General features: G+C 51.0%; 1 protein-coding gene across 2 annotated transcripts in view; it reads left to right on the forward strand.

Annotated features, from left to right (window-relative positions):
* GRIK4 (glutamate ionotropic receptor kainate type subunit 4) overlaps nt 1–21,192 on the forward strand; it is a 165,079-nt gene that overhangs the window by 58,248 nt on the left and 85,639 nt on the right. For both annotated transcript variants that reach the window (XM_032201853.1, XM_032201854.1), the window contains exon 2: nt 2,087–2,218. In XM_032201853.1, the coding sequence (XP_032057744.1) occupies nt 2,137–2,218 (82 nt within the window). In that variant the 5' untranslated portion in view covers nt 2,087–2,136. The remainder of the gene's footprint in view (nt 1–2,086; nt 2,219–21,192) is intronic.

The following is a 21,192-nucleotide window of genomic DNA, read 5'->3' on the forward strand; positions in this document are numbered from 1 at the left end:
AAACCCAGCTGCAAACGGGAGAGGTGGCCTTGAGCTCTGTCCCTCAGCGCTGCAAGTCCTGGGTCTTCTGCCTGCATCCTCATGAGGTTGCCTTTGGCTGGACCCCACTTTTTTTTTTTTCCCCCTCTGCCTTTCCTTGCTGTAGCCCCGAGGTACAACGAGGCTGCGGCCTTGTCCTTTGCTGTTGCTGCCTTTTGGATGCAAACTGTTTGCTGCAGGTGGGCTGTTGCATTTACCTGCACAAAGTTAAGTCTCAAGACTCGCATGCAGCCACGTGGGAGTGCACCCGTGGCGAAGGAGAACAGGGGGAGTGCAGCCCCAGGCTGTCATCTCTCCATCCTGTCGCAGGAAGGAGCTTGGCACGATGATGGGGAGATTTCTTTTAGCATTGCCATCTTCCCAGGCCTGCCTGGTTCTGCATCTCTGCTGAGAGGTCTGGGAGGGGATGCGTGTGGTATCGGTGCCCGTTCTGCAGCGCCTGTGTGGTAAATTTGACTCGATCCTGCTGTTTTTCTCAGTCTCTTAGAAAGTTTTGAAATAACGGCTTCAAAGCACTCAGATGATATGTTGCTCCACAATCCGTCTCTGCTGCTGCCAGTGCTTCTGAGGAGCCAATTTACCATGTGCTTAACCTTTTAGGGCTTTTCCCCCGAAGGCATTACTATAACTCCCACTGAAAAAAAGAAAGAGAAAATTGCCATTGCCCTTCGCAGAGGTGGCTAATGATTTTTAGGTGATTTCTGGCAGCTTCTGCTGCATCAAAATGTGCTGAGCAGGCACCTCCTGAAAGCAGGATGCTCCAAAGATGTCCAGCTGGCACCCGACATGGGGTCCCCTGATTTTCTCTGGGCTGAGAGCACTGGGGCTCAGCTTCCTGGTAGCGATGTGATGCAGGAGACTGACCCCAGGACCTATAAGTGGTTCCTTTTTCAGCCCCTGCATTGTCTTCATCCATTTGGCCACCTCTCAGTATTTCTTCTGCATCCCTTCCCTGCCTGTAAAAGGGGATTTGCCCCTCTGGGGAGTGCTGAGGTGAGGTGGCAGGGGTCTAAACACAGCCTAAATGTAGCTGCATTGAAAAACCACAAAGAAAAAGCTACAACTTTCTCGAACAAAACTCCTGGTAACTTCAAAGGCAGATTAAAGACTTTGCCTGTGTCAGGACTTCAGCATTTGGCCCAGGAATTAGACAAATGGAATAGCGCGAGAGCGATTGCCAGAAAACTGGAGAAGGGAGAGATAAGGTAACATGAAATGCTCAGAGTCAGCATTTAGGGACATTAGTGCTTGTGGAGATAATTTTATCAACATGAAGGACAATAATTAAGTAAAATCTCTGTGTTGCTGTTGAGAGTGGTGTTTGTTAACAACCTGTTCAGCTGTGCTGGGGGAATGTGCTGCGGGACAACGTGTGCCAATACCTGCACTAGTGATAGCTCTGTGGGTTCGTCATGTATCCCTCGTTGTTTTGTCATTTTGGACTTGGAAGGTGTTGGGAATGGGGCTGCCTGGTGGGAGGAGAAAGAAAGAGACCTCATCTTTGGCTTTTCCTGAATCCCAACCCTTCTGGGCATGAAGGGAAGGGAAGGAGACGGGGGCTGCTATCGCTCGCTGGGGCTGCAGCAATGTCAGGAACTGGTTTCTGGTTTGGTTCCCAAAGTGACTCAGTCCCTGCCTCCCATCCCTCGCTGCGTGTTTTGCTCTGAAAATGTTGGGTCCTACCCTAAAAGCTGGAGTCAGTGTAATATTTAAGTAGCTGGCTGCTTTAAATTTAAAAGAAAAAGAGAAAAAAGAGAAATTAAATAGATGTGACTCAATATTGATTTCCACTTGTTTTTGTGGAAACTCTAAAAATGCCAAGATGAAATATTTGGACTTTTCCTTGGGTTTCTTTTCCATATTTTGTTAGAAGCTCTTCGCCCAGTTTGACTCGAATTCCTGAATAATTCATAGTCTGTAAATAGCTTCCTCCTCCTCTGGTAAATAGACTCTTTGTCCCCCTGCCTTGGCACGCTCCGAGCAGTGTCATCGTGCTGAGTCGCTGCTTGGAGAGCCGGGGTGCTCATGGTGTGTGCTCTCTCCGCAGAGTTATGTCATGCCCAGACCACCGAAGGGCTCCATGAGGATTTATAGAAGATGCCCCGTGTCTTGGCGCCTCTGGTGCTCCTTCTGCTGTGGCTGATGAGGATCGCTGCCAGCCCCCACTCCCTGAGGATCGGTGAGTACAAAGCTCGCTGCGACCTTCCTCTGGCTGCTCGGACCGCTCCGCGTAGGCGTGCTCGGAGAAGGCTCTGCCCGTGTGGTTTTTGGGCTGCTGGTGGTCGTGGTCGTGGCTCAGATGGGGCTGGGTCGCTTGCAGAGCTCCGGCCTCGTGCCTGCCTTCTTGAAATGTGGTCCCCGTCTTGTAAATGCAGTGCGGTGTACGGCGAGCGTACGCATCTGCATCGATTTTTACGGTGGTAATGCTCCCTGATGGGAATCGCTCTCTGTATAAATGTGAAGTAAAAGTCACTCCTCGAGGAGACACTGAGGGATGAGGCTCTTTCCCCCACCCTGCATCCCCCCCTTGATGCTCTCCTAAGCTCCAAGCAGAAGGGAATGGTTTTCTGTTGCAGATTTATTTGTCCCCACGTTGATGAGCAAGGAGTGTTTGAGCCCAAACTGAAAGTGTCACGAGAACATTAATAACTCCAAAATGCTCTGTTTGTAAGAGAGTCCTCGCATTTGTTCTCCTCTGGGCTTTATTAAAAAGTGTTCAGGAAGAGGCACCATCGTCTTCACTCCCTGCCTGTGTGGATTAGGGAAAAGAAATGCATCTGGAAACCTTGTAATGAAACTTGCTTCACAGCACTGACACCGTGCTCTGCTGTTTGCAAAGCAAACTGCTTCTCCTGCCTGTTCTCTCTGGAGCCACTAGCTGTTTTTATTAACTATTTGTTGCAGATAAGCTAATCTATTCCCGTCCCCATTTGCAACTTTCACAGGTGACACTTGAAATAAAATTACTTCTCCCCTTTGCCAGCAGAGCATGGAGCAGCTCAGAAATACAGCATGGGAGGGTGAGTGCTGGCAGGAGCCGGGGTGGTTTATGGCCCCGGCATCCCTGATTCATGTGGAGCACTTGTGCAGGACCATCTCTGCTCTGCGGGCTGCATTTCACATCGATGGGCAGATCCTCCACTTGAGGCAGGGGATGGGGATGGTGATGGATGGGTTACGTGCCTGCCGTGGCTCAGTTTGTGCATGCTCAGGGACCTCCTGGTGAATTCGATGATGGCCACAGTGAGGCCAAGTCCCTGCTCATCTCTGGGGGCAGGTGAGATGAAGTTGGGGTCTCAGTTTGGGACACAACCCACAAGCAGCTGCGGTAGTGGTAGGAAGTCCTCCTCCCTCCGTCTCTTCCAGGTGCTGGTTTTGCCTTCTGGACCTGGTAGCTGCTACTGGTAAAGGAGATTTTGATGCTTTGCTGGGGTTTTGAGTCACATCCCTAGTATAAATGACTCTTGGGTATCATTCACGTGTCCAAGTTGTACTTAGCAGGGATGCAGGGTGGTGAACAGCACAAACACGCTGGGTAAATGTGAGCCTCTCCCCGTCAGCATCGTGTGCCTGCAGAGGCCCAGGGCTGCAGCAAATCTCTGGTGCTTTGGTCTTCATCCCAGAGATGGCTCTGCTGGTGGCTCTGCACTCCCTCACACTGTGGTCACGCTCCCTTGGACCCGTCTCTCCAGTTTTAAAATCATTGTGCATTTAGGAGTTCTGTGCTTTTGACTTTTCTTGGCAAAAATAATGGAGCTGCTCCAGAAATCGTTGCTCTTAAAATTACAGCACTGTCCGTGATACAGACACTGGATTTCCTTAGCCTGTGGAACCCTCCTAGGACTGAAGAATTTGCATTTGGGTGCTGCAGAGGGAGTGGAGAACTCAGGATTTCAGCAGAAGGAGTAATGTTGTGGTAGGAACGGGAAGGAGCAACTCTGAACCTTCTAAAATGCACCAAAGGTCATGGCTTTTGTGCCAGGTGGTGTTAAATTTTGGAGTGGCCAGAGACGCTGCGGTCAAGGTCTGGGGGTCTCCAGGTACCTGCCACCTCCTGGGAGTGGGACGCCAGCACTCCTGACCTTGGGTGAGCTCATGAAGGAGAAACAGCTTCTTAAGGAGTGACTCTAGGGGCTTGGGACCCAGTGAATCCCCCCCACTTAAGTCTAAAGCAACTTCTCTGAAAATGGAGTCTGAAGCAGATGGGCGAAGAGCTGAGGAGGGGTTTGGGGTTTTGGTTTTGTCTCTTCCGAGACACAGCTTTATTTTAAAAATATATCCAGCCAAAAAGTTAATAAAAAATAAAGCACAGCATAAAAGGAGAGAAAAATATTACTGGCAGCCCTGAAATCATTCCCCAAAGCATGCTTTTGGCAAGGCAGGGGGATACGGTATCTAGTGACATAAATCAATGCGCTGCATCGCGAAGGGAAACAGACCAGCACGAGCCTTTGAATATTCAAAGAAAACGCAAGCTAACATTCAGAATAATTCTGAGAGCCATCTGGTAATGGACCCCTGAAAGGCGCAGTTTTATGATCAGTGTGTGAGGTGAACGCAGGCAGTGCCCTGCCCTGGTTCCTCCCCAGGTGGCTGGAGAGGTTACTGCTGCTGGGCACGGCTGGAAGGAGGCAGGATGGTGCTGAGCCAGGGGCACTCGGCTTTTACACCGAGCTCTGAGCCCCCCTGCGGCTGCTTTCCTGGGGTTTCAGGTGGCTCTTGGCCCTGATACCTCTCGGTGGAGTTTCTGGTAGCGGATTGCTTCGAGTACACGCTGAGGAAGGGCCGTGTTGCTTTGCTGGCGTGGGCAGGACCCGCTGTGTGTTGCATTGCAGGGAGCTTCAGAGGCATCGTCTGTGCAAAGCAGTGAGCAGAACATGGGCTGTGGGTGACCTTCCTCGCAGCCTTGCTGTGCACAGGCACAGCTTGTAGCCTCCTGTACACCTGGAGCTGTTACTGTTCTGTTCCTCTCCTCACTACACAGGAAATACCACTGGTTTGGGCCTTTTTTTTTCAGCTTTTTTCTCCAGGCTTAAACTCTGCGTTCCCTTCTGATCCCATCCTAGAGAAAGTCTCCTAAATCATGTTGTCTGGGAGACCTTTGTGGTGAAAAACACGGACCTGCATGTTCCATCCACAATAGCTCCTCTTTTCAAAGAGCCTCTTGTTTATCAGTCAGCTCTCCTGGTCCATGTCAGTGAGATTTTCTCTCCATAGATGCTCAAATATTGATTGAGATCAGGGGATGAAGAAGCAGGCAGGACTGGGCATATTCTCAAACACTTTCAAACGCTCCAGGAGATGTGTAGGGAGCGCCTCAAGACATGTGGTGGCCTTTGAAAGGGCTCGTACACATGCTACCAAAACGTCCTGGGAGTGAAACCTGCTAGTTGGTGCTTGCCCTTGCAATCGTTCTTGTGTTTTTCTACCCCAAAAGCACAGAAAACATCAGCTCCCTCCTGCCTGCCCCACTGGCAGGCAGGGATGGCAGATGCAGCACGCTCTGGGCCAGCATCTCCTCCAGCTTCTTGCAGCTTCTCCCGTCCCGAGAAGTAATCCTGGTTTTGTTTTCTGTTTGTTGACTCGTTCCTCAAAACTGTAAATTTACTTGAGTTATTTACTAAGTTATTTACTTGGTCTTACAGAGCAGGCTGTCAGGGCCCTAAATTGGTATTCTCTTGTGAGATTCATTGGGTGCAAGATTCATTGGGCACTCATTTAACATTCATACACAAGCCCAAGTTGTGATTTATTCACAGCACTGCCCTAACTAGCCGTAGGCTCAGCATCCCTGCCACATTGTCCACGGACAAACTCCTTGCAAGGCTGTCAGCCCCTGAAGTGCTCCTTTTGGTAATTGCCTCCATCTGCCTGCCCAAATCCCTCCCAGCTTCACAAACATCCCACAGAAGCATTGAGCCCTAGCATTAAGGGTGTTTTGTGTGGTGAAACGTAGGGTTCGTCTACCCCATACTTAATGCATCCACAATTTGATCAGTGGAGCAGTTTGCGTGGCTGGCCCAGGGCTCGTGGTAGGGCTTTGTCCACCAGAGAAGTCTCCAAGAGTCCAAAGTGGCCATGGGGTGGGACCAGGAGAGCCAGCCTGGGATGTTTGTCCCTGTTTCTAGGCACGGTTCCCAAAATCTGGAGTTCCAAAAGGGCTGTGAGTCTCCTACACCTGCTCTGCTGCTGGAACTGTAATGTCAGGAAAATGTTCCTGGGATTAGCCTCCCAAGCTGCTAATGATCCCAAGCTGCTTGTTTGGGGAGCTGCACGGTGTGATTCTACTCGGGGACAGGCAGAAAGGCTGCCAGGGTTGTGCTGAGGGACGGGGGGGACGTGCCTGGGTCTCTTAGGGCAGGCAGGGAGAGCCGAGGTGCCGTGGCAGGTTGGCTGGTGCCAGCTTGAGGCTCCCCTTGCCCGTGCTGGGAGGCAGAGCAGCGTCTCCTTTCCGTATGCAACGCTGCCTTCTGGCAGATCGCAGCCCTTTGTGGATGATAGCGATGTGAGTGCAATAAACTGCTGCTCACCAATTTGCCGTTCCCCGGCAGAGAAATGGCCTTACCCTGGCTTTGAACCCAGCAGCCAGGCTGCTGCCATCAGCTGAAAGCAGGGAGACGACGGCTGGGGCTCACGTGGTGGTGCTGTTGCTGGAAAACCTTTCTGCTGGTAATTATGATGAGTGTTTCATAAAACAAAGCTGCTGGCAGGGGCTGGGTGCCTCCTCTCCTCCGGTCAGTTGTCTCCTGGGTACAGGAGGGGAAGCACCGGGCTGGGAAGGCAGCAGGTCACCGAGACACGTGCGATTATCCAGCTTCTCTGTGCGCAGACCGATTGTTTTTAAAGGCTTCAGAATAATTTAATTTGGAGAACTGAGAGCTGTGCCCACGCTGCGCTGGTAGGAGGGAGGCTGTGCTGCAGCTGGGTGACATTTAGGTGGGGGGAGCTGCTTAAACAAACATGTGTCGGGGTCCCAGTCCCCAGGAGCCCCAGTTTGAGGCTTGCTGGAGGTGCCCCGAGGTTGGTCATCTCCCAGGGACCTACCTGGATGTGGCCACCAGCAGCCCCAGTGTCTGAGCCCTGTGCTATGGGTCCCCGAATTTCCTTCCCCTGCTCCATTTCTACTTCGCTGGGCTCATCCGAGCGCTCATGTGTAGGGTTCACCCTCTATTGATTTTATTTTTTTTAAAAGGCTTTCACAGGACTTTCCTAGAATCTGAGTGCTTAAAGAAATAGAGAATCAGGCAGGAGGAGCCGTATCCACGTCTTTGTTGATGCATGACTTGCTAAATTTGTCTGGCTGAGCCATTATAAATGTTTAATTTCCCCCAATATTAAAAAGGCCCAGTTAAGTTCATTTAGGTGAAGTAGATCGGTAGTTAGTTGTCATTCGCTACCGAGTGGGGAGAGGGAGAGAGAAATACAATATCAATTTGTTAACTATTTGCCCTTTTAATTTTGTTTTCGTTATTCTTCCAGGAGAGTGATATTTTATTTATGTTTTCTGAGTTCCGTGCATAAATCCTTATTTAGAAAAAAATCACCCGTGGAGATGCCAGGCCCTTGGAGCAATTTGTTGGCTACGAATCCTCGCGCTTGTCCCCAGATGTCCCCTGCCTGGGAGGCAGGTGTAAGGGGTGTCTGTCTGTCTGTCTCCAGGCTGTGTCTTTGCCACACGAAACACAACGAGCTGCTGCTCTACGGCTAAGGAATCCAGCCCTGTTGATAATATGAATAATGAATCATAAGCAGATTTATATCTCGGATCGATGCTACAGGGCACGGCGTGAAAGGAGGCATGGACTCGGTGAAACGGAGCATCTCCTGGTGTGTTTGCACCTCCGTGGAGGAATTATCTTCCCTGATCTGCTCCTAGTGCCGGAGAGCCAGGCTACGTTGCACACCCCGAGAGGCCCCGAGCCTTGTTTTGATTCATTATTACATCCACACGCACATTGCACAGGTATAGATCTCGGGGCTGGGAAGCTGCCTGGCCATGCTGCAGCTGCTAATTCAGCAGGAAGTGGAAAATTTGCTAGAGAAGAGGGGCTGATGGCTGTAAATGTCCGGCATCACTCTTCCAGGCATGCTTCTGTGGCAGAGGATGGACACAGAGAGGTGCGTGTACAGAGCTCTGCTCTAGGGGTCTGCTTTTTGCTCCTGGATGCTGAGGAGTGTCCCCGAGCCAAAGATGGGGATCTGAGAGCCACACAGCCTGCTTTCTGTCTAAATACCACCCCAGCCCCTGGGCAGCACTTTGTGTGTTTAGCCACTCAGACATTTTTACCAGGGATCTTTTTCTTTCATAGAGTGAAAGCTAGTAATAGCAAGAGCTACTCTGTCATGCCTTTCATTATTTTTTCATATATATATATATATGTGAATAAAAAAGTCAATTACATGAATGAAAGATGCTTGGTTCCCTGCCTAAACAGCTGCCAAAATTAATTCCAGCTCGGAGCCAAACTCGGCAAAGCTGGATTTTCTGCAGAAAGCTCCTTGAGATAGGCTCGGGCACCGCTCTGCATTACCGATTCCCACTGCCCAGCACCTCACCCTCGGCTTTGCCTGTGGCCAGTTGAGGAAGGATGGATTTCACGTGCTCTGGGGTGAGCTTGACTTCATGATAGAATAAAGCAGAATTAAATGTCCCTAGCAGCCCCTCGCTGGAGCCAGCACCATCACACTGCAAAGCCACGCTCATTTGATGGAGAGCAGCTGTCTTGGCAGCTCAGAGCACCTGAAAACTCAGCACCGGCGTCAGCAATACTTTGAGCTTTAAATTTGTTCCTCCCTGTGGACCAATTACCTTGCATTTAAAGCACCACCTGAATTGAGCAGGATGTGGACAGGAGCTGTGCTGAGTTACAAAACTGGAATAATCGCACAGAGTAAGCAAGCCCTCACTCCGAGATGCAGCTTCTGCTGCAAGGCTGAGGCCGGGGCACCTGAGGCTGAAGGATGTGGTTGCTCATCCTCAGGTGCACGTCCCCAATGACTGGGGCACGATTTTAAAGGTGTTTTCAGGACGTGAGGTGGAGGATGGCCTTGCAGCTTGAGGCAGCAGCCCAAGTTCCTGAAGGTGAGCTGAGCTGAAGCTGAAGTCATTGCTCACGAGCTGTTCCAACCTTCCCAAGAAGGCAAGCTGCAGGGTGGCAGATGGGAGGACAAAGGCAGCGAGGCGACTCCAGCTCGTAACAGCCTGTTGGAGCAGAGTGAGGTCCCCATACTGCGAGTGTAAGGTGGGGTTTCCTTCTGTTTGAAGCGTGATGCCTTGTGCTCCGAGGTTTATTCCTCCTTCTCCTGCTGGGTAGCTCTTGGCAAGTCCACTTGTCCTTGCCCTGCAGGGCTGCAGGCTCAGGGAGCAGCTCTCCTGGGCGCAGCGTGTGCAGCAGGCAGCTGGGTGAGGTGTTAAAGCCCTCCTGCAGGTGTAAGGCACTGCAGGGCTGTCGGGCAACCTTCCCAGAAAGGATGCTTTTGACCCAAAAGGAGGGCGCTTATCTCAAGTGCCCCCTCTGCAGCTAATTGCTCATGGCTCCGTGCAAGATAAGCACAGCCTGTAAGGCTAAAAGCCCAAATTGTCCTGGCTTACGTTCAGAAGCTCTTGATATCCAGGTGTTTTGAACCTCTAGCGTTTGAAAAAGCCCCAAGACCCGAGGTGGAGAGCAACCTGCTGATGGATGGAGCAGCTGGGACTGATCCTGCCCTTCCCCACGCAGCCTGCCTCCTGCCTTTGTGCTCCTCCTCCTCCTACCCTCCCTCACCAGGACCTCACCAGGCTGGGACTGAAGCTACTGGCTGAGGGCTAGGAGAAAGAGCTCAGGAAAAGGGATGGAAGACCTTGAAAGAAGGAGTTTTGCTTTTCTGTAGGATGTTTCCTATGGAAAGCACGGAGCCGCGGGCTGTGCTAGAGGGCTGGAGAAGCAGAGTGGGTGTGGGAGACGAGGGGAGAGCACTCGGGGCATAATTCCTACCTAAAGCAGGAGGGATGGGTGTCCTCAGCCTGGATTTTTTTTGTTGCTGGGAAGGTCCAGGAGAGTGAAGTCACATCAAGAGCAGCACCATTCCCTAGAGCCCCACGCTGCCCCCAGGAGCATTCAGCTCCCTCTCCACAAGAGGTCTGGGGGAGCAGGCTCCTGCCAGGGGGAGCAGGCTGGGAGCGAAGGGGCTCTGCGAGCCAGCAGAGACCTCCCTACAGGGGGAAAATGCAGCCCTGGGCCACAAGGGAAGCAGGGAGCAAGCAGGGCACAGGCTGCAAGGTTTTCGCTCTGTGGCCCGTAGATAAAAGCGCAGTCCTGGGCAGAGAAGCAAAGAAGGCAGATGCTGGTGTGTCGGCACGGAGGGGACCTGAGCAGGGAGATGGAAAAGAGCATCAGGGGGCATCTGCCGTGGAGGAGCAGCTTAGCCTGACAAGTGCCAGCTCTGCCTCGAGCCCTGCCAAGCGAGGCCGGTGGCTGGAAGGAGGCTGCAGGGAGGGATGGCTCGTTTTCCCAAAGACACCGCTAATGAATTCCTCTTGCACCTCCAGACGCTGTAGGGATTTGGAGAGGCTAAATGGAACTTGATGTGAAAATGATGGCTGAATGTCAATTCTGCTGTCGAAGCCAATTTGGGAGCCGGAAAGTGTTAAAAGAATTAAGATTGTTAAATGGAAATAAGTCTACTTGGTAGAGATGAAACAGGGTTTAAATGAGTGAAATTATCTGTGGATTACCCTTGTTAGAGCACTGCCTTATTTAATAAACTGAGTTTTAATGTGCTGTAGGGCTTTTGGAGGAAAAGCTTAGCCTATGGGGTACGTGCATGAAGGGAAGGACGGGCTGGGCCTCCATCCTCCAAGAGCCACGAGAGTCGAGGGGAGGTGATGGTTTGCCCGTGAGTGCTTTGTGCTTTGTGAAGACCTTGCTGACTGCTCGGTAAGTGGTTTGATCTTTGCTCAAGCTTGGGCACTTCTTTTGCTGGCTTGATAGGAGGCTGGTTAGGCGATACCTTCTCTGGGTACCGTGTGTCCCTGCGTGGCTTTCCTAGCACGTTGTGCTGAATAAATGTGGTCAGCCCCCCCCCCAGGGCTCTGGGAGGGAGTGCTGCAAGGGAAGGAAACCTGGCTGGATGCAGGAGGAGGGGAAAAGAGCACAGGAAATCTTGAGGGCTGCAATTTCATTATGAAGAGAGCCTAGTAATTATTAATAGGCCCTGATTATCTGCTTCTGCAAGAGCGGATCTGTTGCAGGAGAGCAACCAGGTGCTTCTAGCTAACTTTAGCTGCCCACCTGACTTAATGCAGATGTCACCTGTCACTGCACGTGTTTCTGACCCATCTCTCTCTCCAGCAGCAGTCACGAAAGCATAATTGCTCCAGATGCTTCTAAAACCGCCCACGGAGGGAAGGACCTGACCTTAGCCTGAGCAGTCAGCTCGCAGCTCCGTGGGACTCTGACTTTTGCTGCTGCAGATGAGACCTGAGCCTTGTGCCTTACAGCAGGCTGGGGGAGAGGTACAAAGGGGTTTTTACTCTCTGCCATCTAACTGTGGGGTTTCACAATATCGCTTGTTCTGTACTTGGAAAATCCAAGAATTTTCAAGCAATTTTAGGGCTAGGGCAGCAGGGAAGGGGCTCTGTGCGCCCTTATTTTGTCTCTGGCTGAGGGGTTTTCAGTTCCAGCCCTGTGCTCTGGCATGGTGTAGACAGCAGGGCTGATCAGTATGTGTTGTGTCCTCTGCAATGAGTCCTGGTTTCATGTTGCAGAGGTGCAGGCCAGGCTGAATACCGAAGATCTAGCCCTAGGCTCATCCCCCATGAGCTTAAGACTTCTGTGATCTTCTTGCCAAGCCTAAGGGTAACGAAGTCGGAAAAGTCACAGCGTGGTGTCAGGTTAGATTTGTATGAGGATGTCTACATTGGTTACAGATTCCAACCCATTCCCAGCTCCAGTTTGTGGCTCTTCTGCTTGGCAAGACAAAAAATGCACCAACCTGTGCCCAAAAGATATAGTGATATAGTCAGCTGTCCCATCTCGCTGCTAAAGAGTTTCCCAGTCATCAGCATCCTACAGGACTTGTGCTTCTGAATATGTGTGCACCCTCCGTGGTGTCCAAAAACACATTTGACGGCATCCACCTTGTACCAGGTTTGATTCACAAGCATTTAATTTTACCATGGCAGGATGCCCCTAATCATCCTTGCTCCTCTCCTGCCACTGCGGAGTCGTTTTCTGGCCGTACCCAGCTGCCCTGTGCATCTTCCCATTTGACCAGCGGCAAAAGTCTGCTCTGTCATTTGGCTCCTGCACTTCAGAACATTTTGTTCCGTGTCCCTTGCACAGCTTGGCAAGTTGCGAACCTTTAGCATTTATTCTCTGCTGTGGTTCTACCCATTTCGGTCGCATGTGGAATTTTTTTTGGCATGCTCCTTTCATTGGGGCCCTGGTACGGTGGGAAGAAGTACTTCCCATTTCTGAGTGTGCCCAGGAAAATGATCTGGGTGATCACACAGCACAAAGCAAAAGAACGGTTGAGTTGGTACCAAAATATTGCAGTATTTGTGCAAAGTCTTAGCTAACCCATGCCAGAGCCTCCCCAGCTGTGCGGGTTTGTTGCAGGAGCTGGTGCTGGGCTGTAGGGGCTCGGTGGGGCTGCAGTGGCTTCCCCTGGCACCAAGCACTGCCTTGTCCAGCTTGGCATGGCTGAGGAGCTTTGCTAGGGTAGGACATGGGGCTGAGCACTTGGGTTTTGGAGCAGAAAGCTTGTGATCATCACAGTGGCTGAAAAGCCTCTTCTCTCATGCGTTTAAATCCCATGGAGCATCTCATTAGAAACAAATGATGCCTCAGGCAAGCGGAGCTATAGCGAAGTAATCTTTATTAAGCACCCTCAGTGGTCAGAGTTACTTGATGAGCTCCAGAGCTTTATTTGCAGGCAGCTTTGGGTTGTCATTTAGCAGGGAAGCTCTTTGAACTCCCTCCCTTCCCCGTCTCTAGGTTACTGTTTTCTATTTCTGTGTGTTTTCGGTCCCAACAGCCCTGCAAACGCTGCTGGTGGAATTGTTGATACTGGGAACAAAATGAATGGAGGAGACGGGGTGTGCACAGCTCAGCAACACGCAGCCAGGCTTCGAGAAGGGGATGTAAGGTGTCCTGAGTGCATCACAAATTGTACTGGGGGGACACAGCTACAACTGTTTCCTTGGGAATTGGTGCCCAGAACCCCTGAGTCGCTAGGGGAAGTTTTTCTCTGATTGCTTCACTGTGCATATTTGGGGCAGGAGAGCAGCAGCTCCTCTTGGGGCCATCCTCCCTGCCTCTGGTACCTGCAGCAAGCTGCATGGCCGTGTTTCTTTCATCCCTGGGCTTTGCAAGCTCTCCGCAGGTGATAGAAAACGAGCCGTAAACTGTAAGCACAAAGGGCAGTGACAACCAAAATAAATTGGAAACAGCATCCTGCCAGATGCTGTGCGTCCTGCTGGAGGGAGAAGGTGCAAACAGCTCTGAGAAACGAAGCAGGAACACGGGGTGTGAGCATGAAGGTGCTGCACACCTCGGCCCTGCTGCTGACCCCGCTGGTCCTCTGGGGCTCTGCTGCTGTCCGGAGCTGCAGGGGGTGTTTTTAGGGTGATGTGGAGACAACCCCAGCCTCGCCCTGTGCTTCGGAGATATCAGGGCATCACCAGGTAAGTCCGGGTAGAAAAAGGAGAGAGAAAAATTCATCTGCGGCCACTGTGCTTGGCTTTATGAAAAGGAAATGAAATGAAGGCAGGAGGCTTGAGGTTGGCCCGTGTCTGTCTTGTCAAGCATGTGAAGCTGACACAGCGATGGAGTCATTACAGGCTCCTGTGTAAATACAGCCTCCTTACTGTTTTTTTTTCCCCCCTATAACATGTCTCATTTACTTGATAGTCTATAATAGCTCTGGAGGAGCAGTCACTGCTCAGCAAGTCACAGCCTCTCCTCGGTCATCTCAGCCAGCTCCAGTGCTCACGGTCCACGGGAGCTTTTTTAGCAGCCAGCCTCTCGCACGGAGGTCTCTCGGCAGATGCTTTCAGCCCCCAGCTCTGCAAGGTGATGGGGACGGGGCTGCAGGGGCAGTTGTGCATCGCCGGGGATGGCTTTGAGCTGCTCATGGCCCCTCTGCTGCTTTCTCTTCTCCTCGTGGCCTGGGTCCTGCGGGTTTTGGTGGCAAACTGCAAAGGATGGGGGGCTGTTTGTTGTCCTGGGAGGACTGATTTTATTGTGAGGATGTGAGGAGCAGCTTCAGGCAGTAGCTAGCAATGCAGAGAGTCTCTGAGCAGAAGGTCGTGCCACCAGGCGTGCTTTGACAGACGTGCCCCAACACCTAGGGAAGCAATGAACCTCCCAAAGGTCTGGTGCCTTGGCTTAGGGGGCACCTCTAGTGTGGAGCATGGATGCTTTCTAACCCAGGAAGGTAAAACTGAGAACAAATATCAACTAAACCAAAGCAAACCTCCAGCAGAAATGCTGGAAAGAGCATCGGAGTGACTAACACCCAAAGCCCTATTGAAAAACAGTCATTTCCTGAACATAGCTGCACACTTTCATTGTGAATGTCCTGGCTCTATTCTTTGCTGTCCCCCACCTCTCCACCTGGAAACAGTCCAGCATTATTCATGCTGGAAAAGGCAGAACTGGCTCTCTGTGAGCTGCCGGAGCTACGGCCAGCACCTGCAGGGAGCGGCGCAACAGGTTGCTGTCTGCTTGCCTTGTGATTTTATTTTATTTTATTTTATTTTATTTTATTTTATTTTATTTTATTTTATTTTATTTTATTTTATTTTATTTTATTGCCAGCCTAAAGGGAGAGGAATCTGCGGGCAGTGGGGGCAGCACACCCGCAGCCACGCAGTAAGTGCAGCTTTCCAGGGCTAAACCTTGCTGCTCTCCTGGGAGGTGCAGGAGCACAGACTCCGCTGTGCAACGTGATAGTTCACGGTGGTTCACTCTCAATGCTCAGGATATTATCTCTCCTCTCCTGGTTTCATACATCTCTTTACCAGAGTGGAGTCAAGCAGGCTCTCCAGTGCTTCCTGACCAGAGCTCCTAGCCACCCCGAGCATCCTCCCTGGTGGTGCAGTGCTGCTGAGGGGATGGAGTTTGATTTCAGGTGCATAAATGGAAAATACAGTGGAATTAAATTCAGGCATTGCTTTTTCTTGCACCTCTCTTTTCTTTCCTTTCTGATTCTGGCAACAGACTTCAGCCAAGTGCACAGCTCAGTTCAGAGACCTTTGGGCTGGCTGCAACATTTAGCCACTTCCAGACGCAATATGAAACACAGTCTTTGCCGTTACAGAAAATCTTTGCCTAGCTAATAAATCTAAAGGTATTAAGTTGAAAGCTGAGCATTTGGAAATATATATGAAAAGCTAGCATTGTTTATATGTATTTTTCTAGCTGGGAAATTAAGGTGTGAGTGCTGAAGCTGAGCAGATTTCTTGTTGTGCAGAAGAGTTTGTCTCCTGGGGAGCAGCAGGGGCTGACCGTTGTGCTAAGGGACAGAGCTGTGCTCTTTGTTGGCTTTTTTTTTTTATTTTTTTATTATTATTTTTTTTATTTTAATAGGCCCGGGCATGACACACCATGATTTGGATTTTAGTCTCAGCTCGCTAATGTGCTCCCTGACCTATGGTGGGGAATAGCACATAATTACTTCCTTACTTTGTGCAAGAGCTGCATTAGAAAAGGCAGGTGATTAGTAGAGGAGGATTATTTTGTTTACCCTGTCACGTTGTCTTTTGGTTTGGTGAGACAGGATTGCTTGGCTTTGCCATTTGTGGGAGCCCTGAACCCCTTTCCTGTGTTAAATCAGTTAAAAGGGGAACCAACAGCAAAACCCTCAGTCTGTAGCAGTGGGGGATCGAAAAGCCAGTGCACGTGTGCTGTATTGGCACCATAGGGAGGCAGGAGCTGAGCAGGTGAGCAGCCACCTCCACTCAGCAAAGCAGAAATGCACTGAGCAATTTGAACAGGACTGTGAGGCACAGAAATTGCTGCAGCAGGTCCTCCTTTCCCTCATATCATTCCTCAAAGTCAAGCTGATCCTGCTCCGCACTGCGTTTCCATGAAAGCTGGAGGATGCTGAGCATCCTGCAGAAGACAGAAACCCTCTTTTAGGCTGGGATTATTCGACTAATCTTGTGATTATGATGATAATCCCCTTTGCAATGGTGTCCCTCTCCAAGGAGTTCTTCCCTTGGGGACTTCCTAGTCCCAAATCCCATTTTCCCTTAATGCTGAAGTGCTCTGTATTAAATTAAGGCTCTCCAAAGGATCAGAGGTCTGCAGGTCCTTTCATATTTATGGCATCGGCGTCTCTGGTAGCTCAGCCTTATGGCCTGCTGCCTTGCTGACCCCCTTGGGGTTTGGGGTAGGGATGGAGCCCGAGGGGCTCTCCTCTTGGAGATGGCTTTTCAACCTCAAATCTGTGTCCTAGCAGCAGAGAGGATGAGATGGAGCTGCCCCACCAGCCGTGGGCAGTGCTGCAGCCTGGCCAGTGGTGTCTGGGGCCCGGTGGATGGTCAGATATTTTTTAGAAGGGATTTTTAGGGCATCCACAGAGGGCAGGTAGCTGGCATGCCCCTGCCTGCGAGGGTGGGCAGGGAGGCAGTGGAAGCAGCGCTGCTCTCCAGGCTCTAATCCCTTCCCTCTCCTGCTGCCAGGTGCTTGGCGGCAAATAAATATTTTGCTCACAACTCATTGGAGGTGGCACCTAACCAGATGTGCTCTCACTTGGTATGGCAGGAGATTTATTTGGTTGTCCATTTATAGCTTATTATTTTCTTCTCTCTCCCCCCCCCCAACTTAATAGCAGTTTACTATCCACCAGGGTATACATTTTCTTCTGATTAAGTGCCATTTAGCCGCTGGCTGCTTGCTCATTTTACTTTTATAGACACATTTACAGCGGCACAGACAGAGGCACCAGCGCCTGGGAGCAAGGGGAAGGAGAATGGAGAGGCACAGCAGCTTGATTAGATTGGATCCTAATAAAGTTTCTGGCCAAGCTGCATCACATCCAGATCCTGGGGCGGAGGTGCTGAGGGTGCACAGCCCCTGGGACAGCCGTGCCGGGTCTGGCTGGAGGCTTGTCGTGAAATCCTTGGCCATCAGGAGTTGTTTGAACTCCCCGTAGCTCGGAGCGAGTCTCTCCGGGGCGAGGAGTGATTTCCCAGCTTTCGGCAGCTGCTAATTAGTTGCAGATGATGAGATAATTTATAAAAATTAGGAGCGCTTTTCTTCATTGTGCTAATATCGCCTGGCAATAAAACGGCTCTTTTAAAAGGGTGACTTTTCTCTAATGCAGGGATCAAGGCTAAAAATACACCCGTGTGTGCAGCCGGGGCGAGGGAGCGCGCTCCTTAACCACACACCACGAGGTATTCCAGAAGTTCATCTCAAGCGCGAGAACGAACTCAAATTGAAATGCAAATTTCGGCGGCGGCTCGGAGCGCTGTTTGGAGAGAGAAAAAAATATTAAAAAAAAAAAATATTTGATTGTGTCACCTTGCTGGCAGGGCAGTGGCGAGCCGCTCTGCAGCCTGCTGGGGGGGGAAGGCAGCGCCACGGAGCAGACAGCTTGCGTTGCGGGGGGGTTTTGGCAGCGCATCAGTGGAAGGAAGGTCGCTTCTCTCCCCGTTCTTCCCCAGGAGCAGCGGTGACTCACTGCCAGCGCATGGCGTCATGCAGCAGCGGTGACTGGCAGGGAGAGAGCTAAGAGGGATGTTTTGTCTCCTCTGAAGTGTGCCCGGGGGAAACAGGCGAAGGGAGAGCGGCAGGGAAGGGTGCAGCACCCTGAGCTGGTTAACCAGGGTGTAGGATTTAGCTCCCCATGCCACGCCGGGGTTTGGAGGGCTGCAGTGCTGGGGTGTTGCTGCTGAACCCCCACGCTTGTCCCCACCTTCAGGTGTTGTTTGCCCTTGAGCTCGTCTAAAAACTGAGCCCTGAAACATCCACGTGCGTTTCTGGCTGGTCCAGGGGGATCCGAGGAGCAGGGGCGGTGCTGCTGTAGCTGCTGGGAAGCCGGCGTTCATGAGGCTGAAGGATGAATTTTCTGCAAACTCCGAAGGCCTCCGGTGCTCCATCAGGTTTCTAACGATTTTGTCACGGTGTTAATCCCGCAGGTGAGTGGCAGCATTTTGATATCAGCAAACAAATTACGTTTCCGCGCAGATAACCCAATCTGGAGCCAAGCAGGAGAGCAGAAAACAATTCATCAGCTGGTAATGGGGCTGCAGCTTTTGGGCAGGGCCGGACTCAGCCACTGTACAGAAGGGAGCCTGTGCCCAGAGAAGCCCCGAGCAAGCCCCAGGTGTACGGTGAGTGTGTGTCCATGCTGTACAAGTGAGCACTGAGAACCTTTTTCCACTAATTTCCCCAAATTGTGATGTCCACAGTTTCCAGCTGAGGTGGAGCCCCCTCGGTGCCACTGCTGCACAGTGTTATTTATAGTGGGAGGCAATGTCTGTACCAAAGCCTTTACAGGAAAGGAAATCGTGAGCAGAATGGGCAAGGTGGAGAGCATCACTGGCTCTGCGTGTCTCCTGCTATGACACCTGGGGAGTTTAAGCTGGGTATCAGCAAGAATTTCTTCACAGGAGGAACAGGCATTGCAACAGGCTGCCCAAAGGTGGAGTTGCCATCCCCAGGGGTTTTTAAGATCTGTGGATGTGGCACTTAAGGACGTGGTTTGGTGGTGGACTCGTAGTGTCAGGTGATGGTTGGATTTGGTGATCTTGTGGGTTTTCTCCAACCCAAATGCTTGTATGAGTCCATGCTGGTTTTGTTCAACAGTGATTGACACGTTGAGCTCAAAGGATGTTTCAAGTACAAAAAGTTTCCATACATTTTAAGGCTCTGGCCAAGCAGAGAGAAGAGAAAAGCACTTAAGAGTTATTAAATATATAAACAACATCGCTTTCAGAAGTTTCCTAACCTGAGAGTAGCTGAAGGCTGGGAAGCTATTAGTGCGAATTATTGGATGGACTTCTGGTTTGACGGTAACATTTGTTCTAACGGTCTAGATATGAAGCAGAGGCACAGAGAAAATGAAAGGAATCGCCTGTAGCAAGCTCTCAAATTAACACCTGCAACTCCCAACTCCCCGTCTGGTACGCCGTCCTTCAAGACTGAGAGGTGCCGAAATCCGCCGGGCTGCGAGCAGCAGGCAGCAAAACCTTGCAGCAGCACAGAACCGTGTCGGCAGGTGCAAGGGGCCAAGCAGGTGCCAGCAGCTGGGTGCAGCACATGGAGGGGGGAGCAGGTTGCTGTCTGCTGCTCGCTGGTGTCCGTGTGTGGAGCTTTTGGTGCTCCGGGCATCTGGTAGTGATTGCCCGGGAGCGTGCACGCACACGGAGGATGGAAAGCAGCACTGCCTGAGCATGAAATTGCCTTCCCTGCCAGGAGGTACCAGGAGTGAAGTGAGGGCATCCCAAGGATGTGTGGAGCAGGGGGGGATGCCAGCAGGCAGCTGGCGGTGCACCAGCGTGGCAGAGAGCAGCACACGCAGACAGTGTGTTCAAGGTGTGGGGTGTCCACGTGCAAAAAGCTCTGGGATGGAGCAGCCGTGGGGTGGCAAAGGGGCAGGGGGACCAGGTTGGGGTGAAACCCTCCAAAGCTCAGCCAGTGCGTGCTGCAGCTCCATCGGCAGCCACAGGCGCTCCTCTGGGCCACCCAGGCCATTGCACACTGATCAGCAAAGCATTTTGAGGAGGTCTTTGCACAAGGCGAGCACTGGAAACTGCTGCTTTGAAATCACTCCCTGGTTTTGGGGAAGCAGAATTAGTTTAAACCTAAGTTCGTTTGTTTGTTTTTTTCTCGCATGAAAAAACACCCTTCTCCCATTTCCATAGTTTCATGTTCATTTCTTCCGTTTAATGCCATCCTTAAATATCTTCTTCATCTCTAAGTGATTTTCTCTCGCGCTTTATGGCAGAGCTATCTTGCTCTCCCAATCTCTCTACCCTCTCATGTGTCAGTTTTAGTTGCTGCTTTTCTAGGAATAGCATGTTACGCTCCTTCAGCCTCCACGTAGATGTTGACACATAATTCTTTCCAGCATTTTATTAACCTCCTTTGGATTCCTGCTAATTTCAACATCTGTTTTTATTGTTGTGGGTGCCTGGCTTTATCTTTCTGTATGTACACGTAGTGCTGTGAGAGTAACCTCGCTGAGACTCCATTAGGAGGAGTTATGTCCTGGCCTAATGTTATCCGTGATATGCCTCTGAATCTTTCCTTATTGCAAGTCCTTTTCTAATTCAATCCCCTCTGCCTCTTTTCTTCAGCCTTATTTTTCAAACCAGAAGTCTTCTGATGCACCCTTGATGCTGAAAGCCCAGGAGATGAGGCTTGGTGATAGGCACACGCAGGAACTGTCCTAGCTGGTGCTGGGAGATGAGGACTTTTCTTTTCTCTGGAGGTTTTTTTTTTTGATGTCTTCCTCCCTGTGTCCTCCCAGATGCTGGATGCTTGACTATTGCCAGAAACAGTGTGAAGTCTTGCCTCTTGTAGTCCAAAGGAGTGATCTGAATAATAATTGTTAACCTGAAGGATGCCAGCTCTACAGGTTTGTAAATATTTGAGGCACAGAGAGGCTGGAAGCTGGCACGAGTCCTTTCCTTGCTTTCCAATTTGACAACTGAGCAGGAGTGCAGCAGACTCTTTTCATCACTCTTGCAAGAATCTTGGATAGCATCTGGCTCTGGCCTCATTGAAGCAGTGTGGATCAGAGTGTTTTCAAGGAGAAAAAAAAAAAAAAAAAGAGGGTGAAGGGAGGCAGCTGATGTTTGTATAGGTCCAATTTCTGAAGAAGCACTGAGTGTCAGGGCTTTGCATCGGGCTTCTGCAAGGAGTTGGGGTCTGGTCCAGGGAGGGAGACCTGCTGTGGGTGGGCTGGGAACTTGCTGTGGCAAGAGATGAGTGGGGACGTGAGAGCGTGAGCGACCAGCATTGTCAGTCGAAATGCCAGTCATTGCCAAGCTCTCCATGGGTTTCAGCAGCAGCTGGACGAGGCAGAGAAGGGAAGGGTGAAGCAGAGAGATAATGAGGAGGGAACCAGGCCATCTCTCATTAGCAAATGATGCTTGCTGCTTGGAAGGAAACAACACAACAACTCAGTCCCGTTGCCCTTCAGGTCAATAAAATG

Source organism: Aythya fuligula, chromosome 22 (assembly GCF_009819795.1).
Source record: "Aythya fuligula isolate bAytFul2 chromosome 22, bAytFul2.pri, whole genome shotgun sequence".
In the NCBI taxonomy this organism is placed as follows: domain Eukaryota; kingdom Metazoa; phylum Chordata; class Aves; order Anseriformes; family Anatidae; genus Aythya; species Aythya fuligula.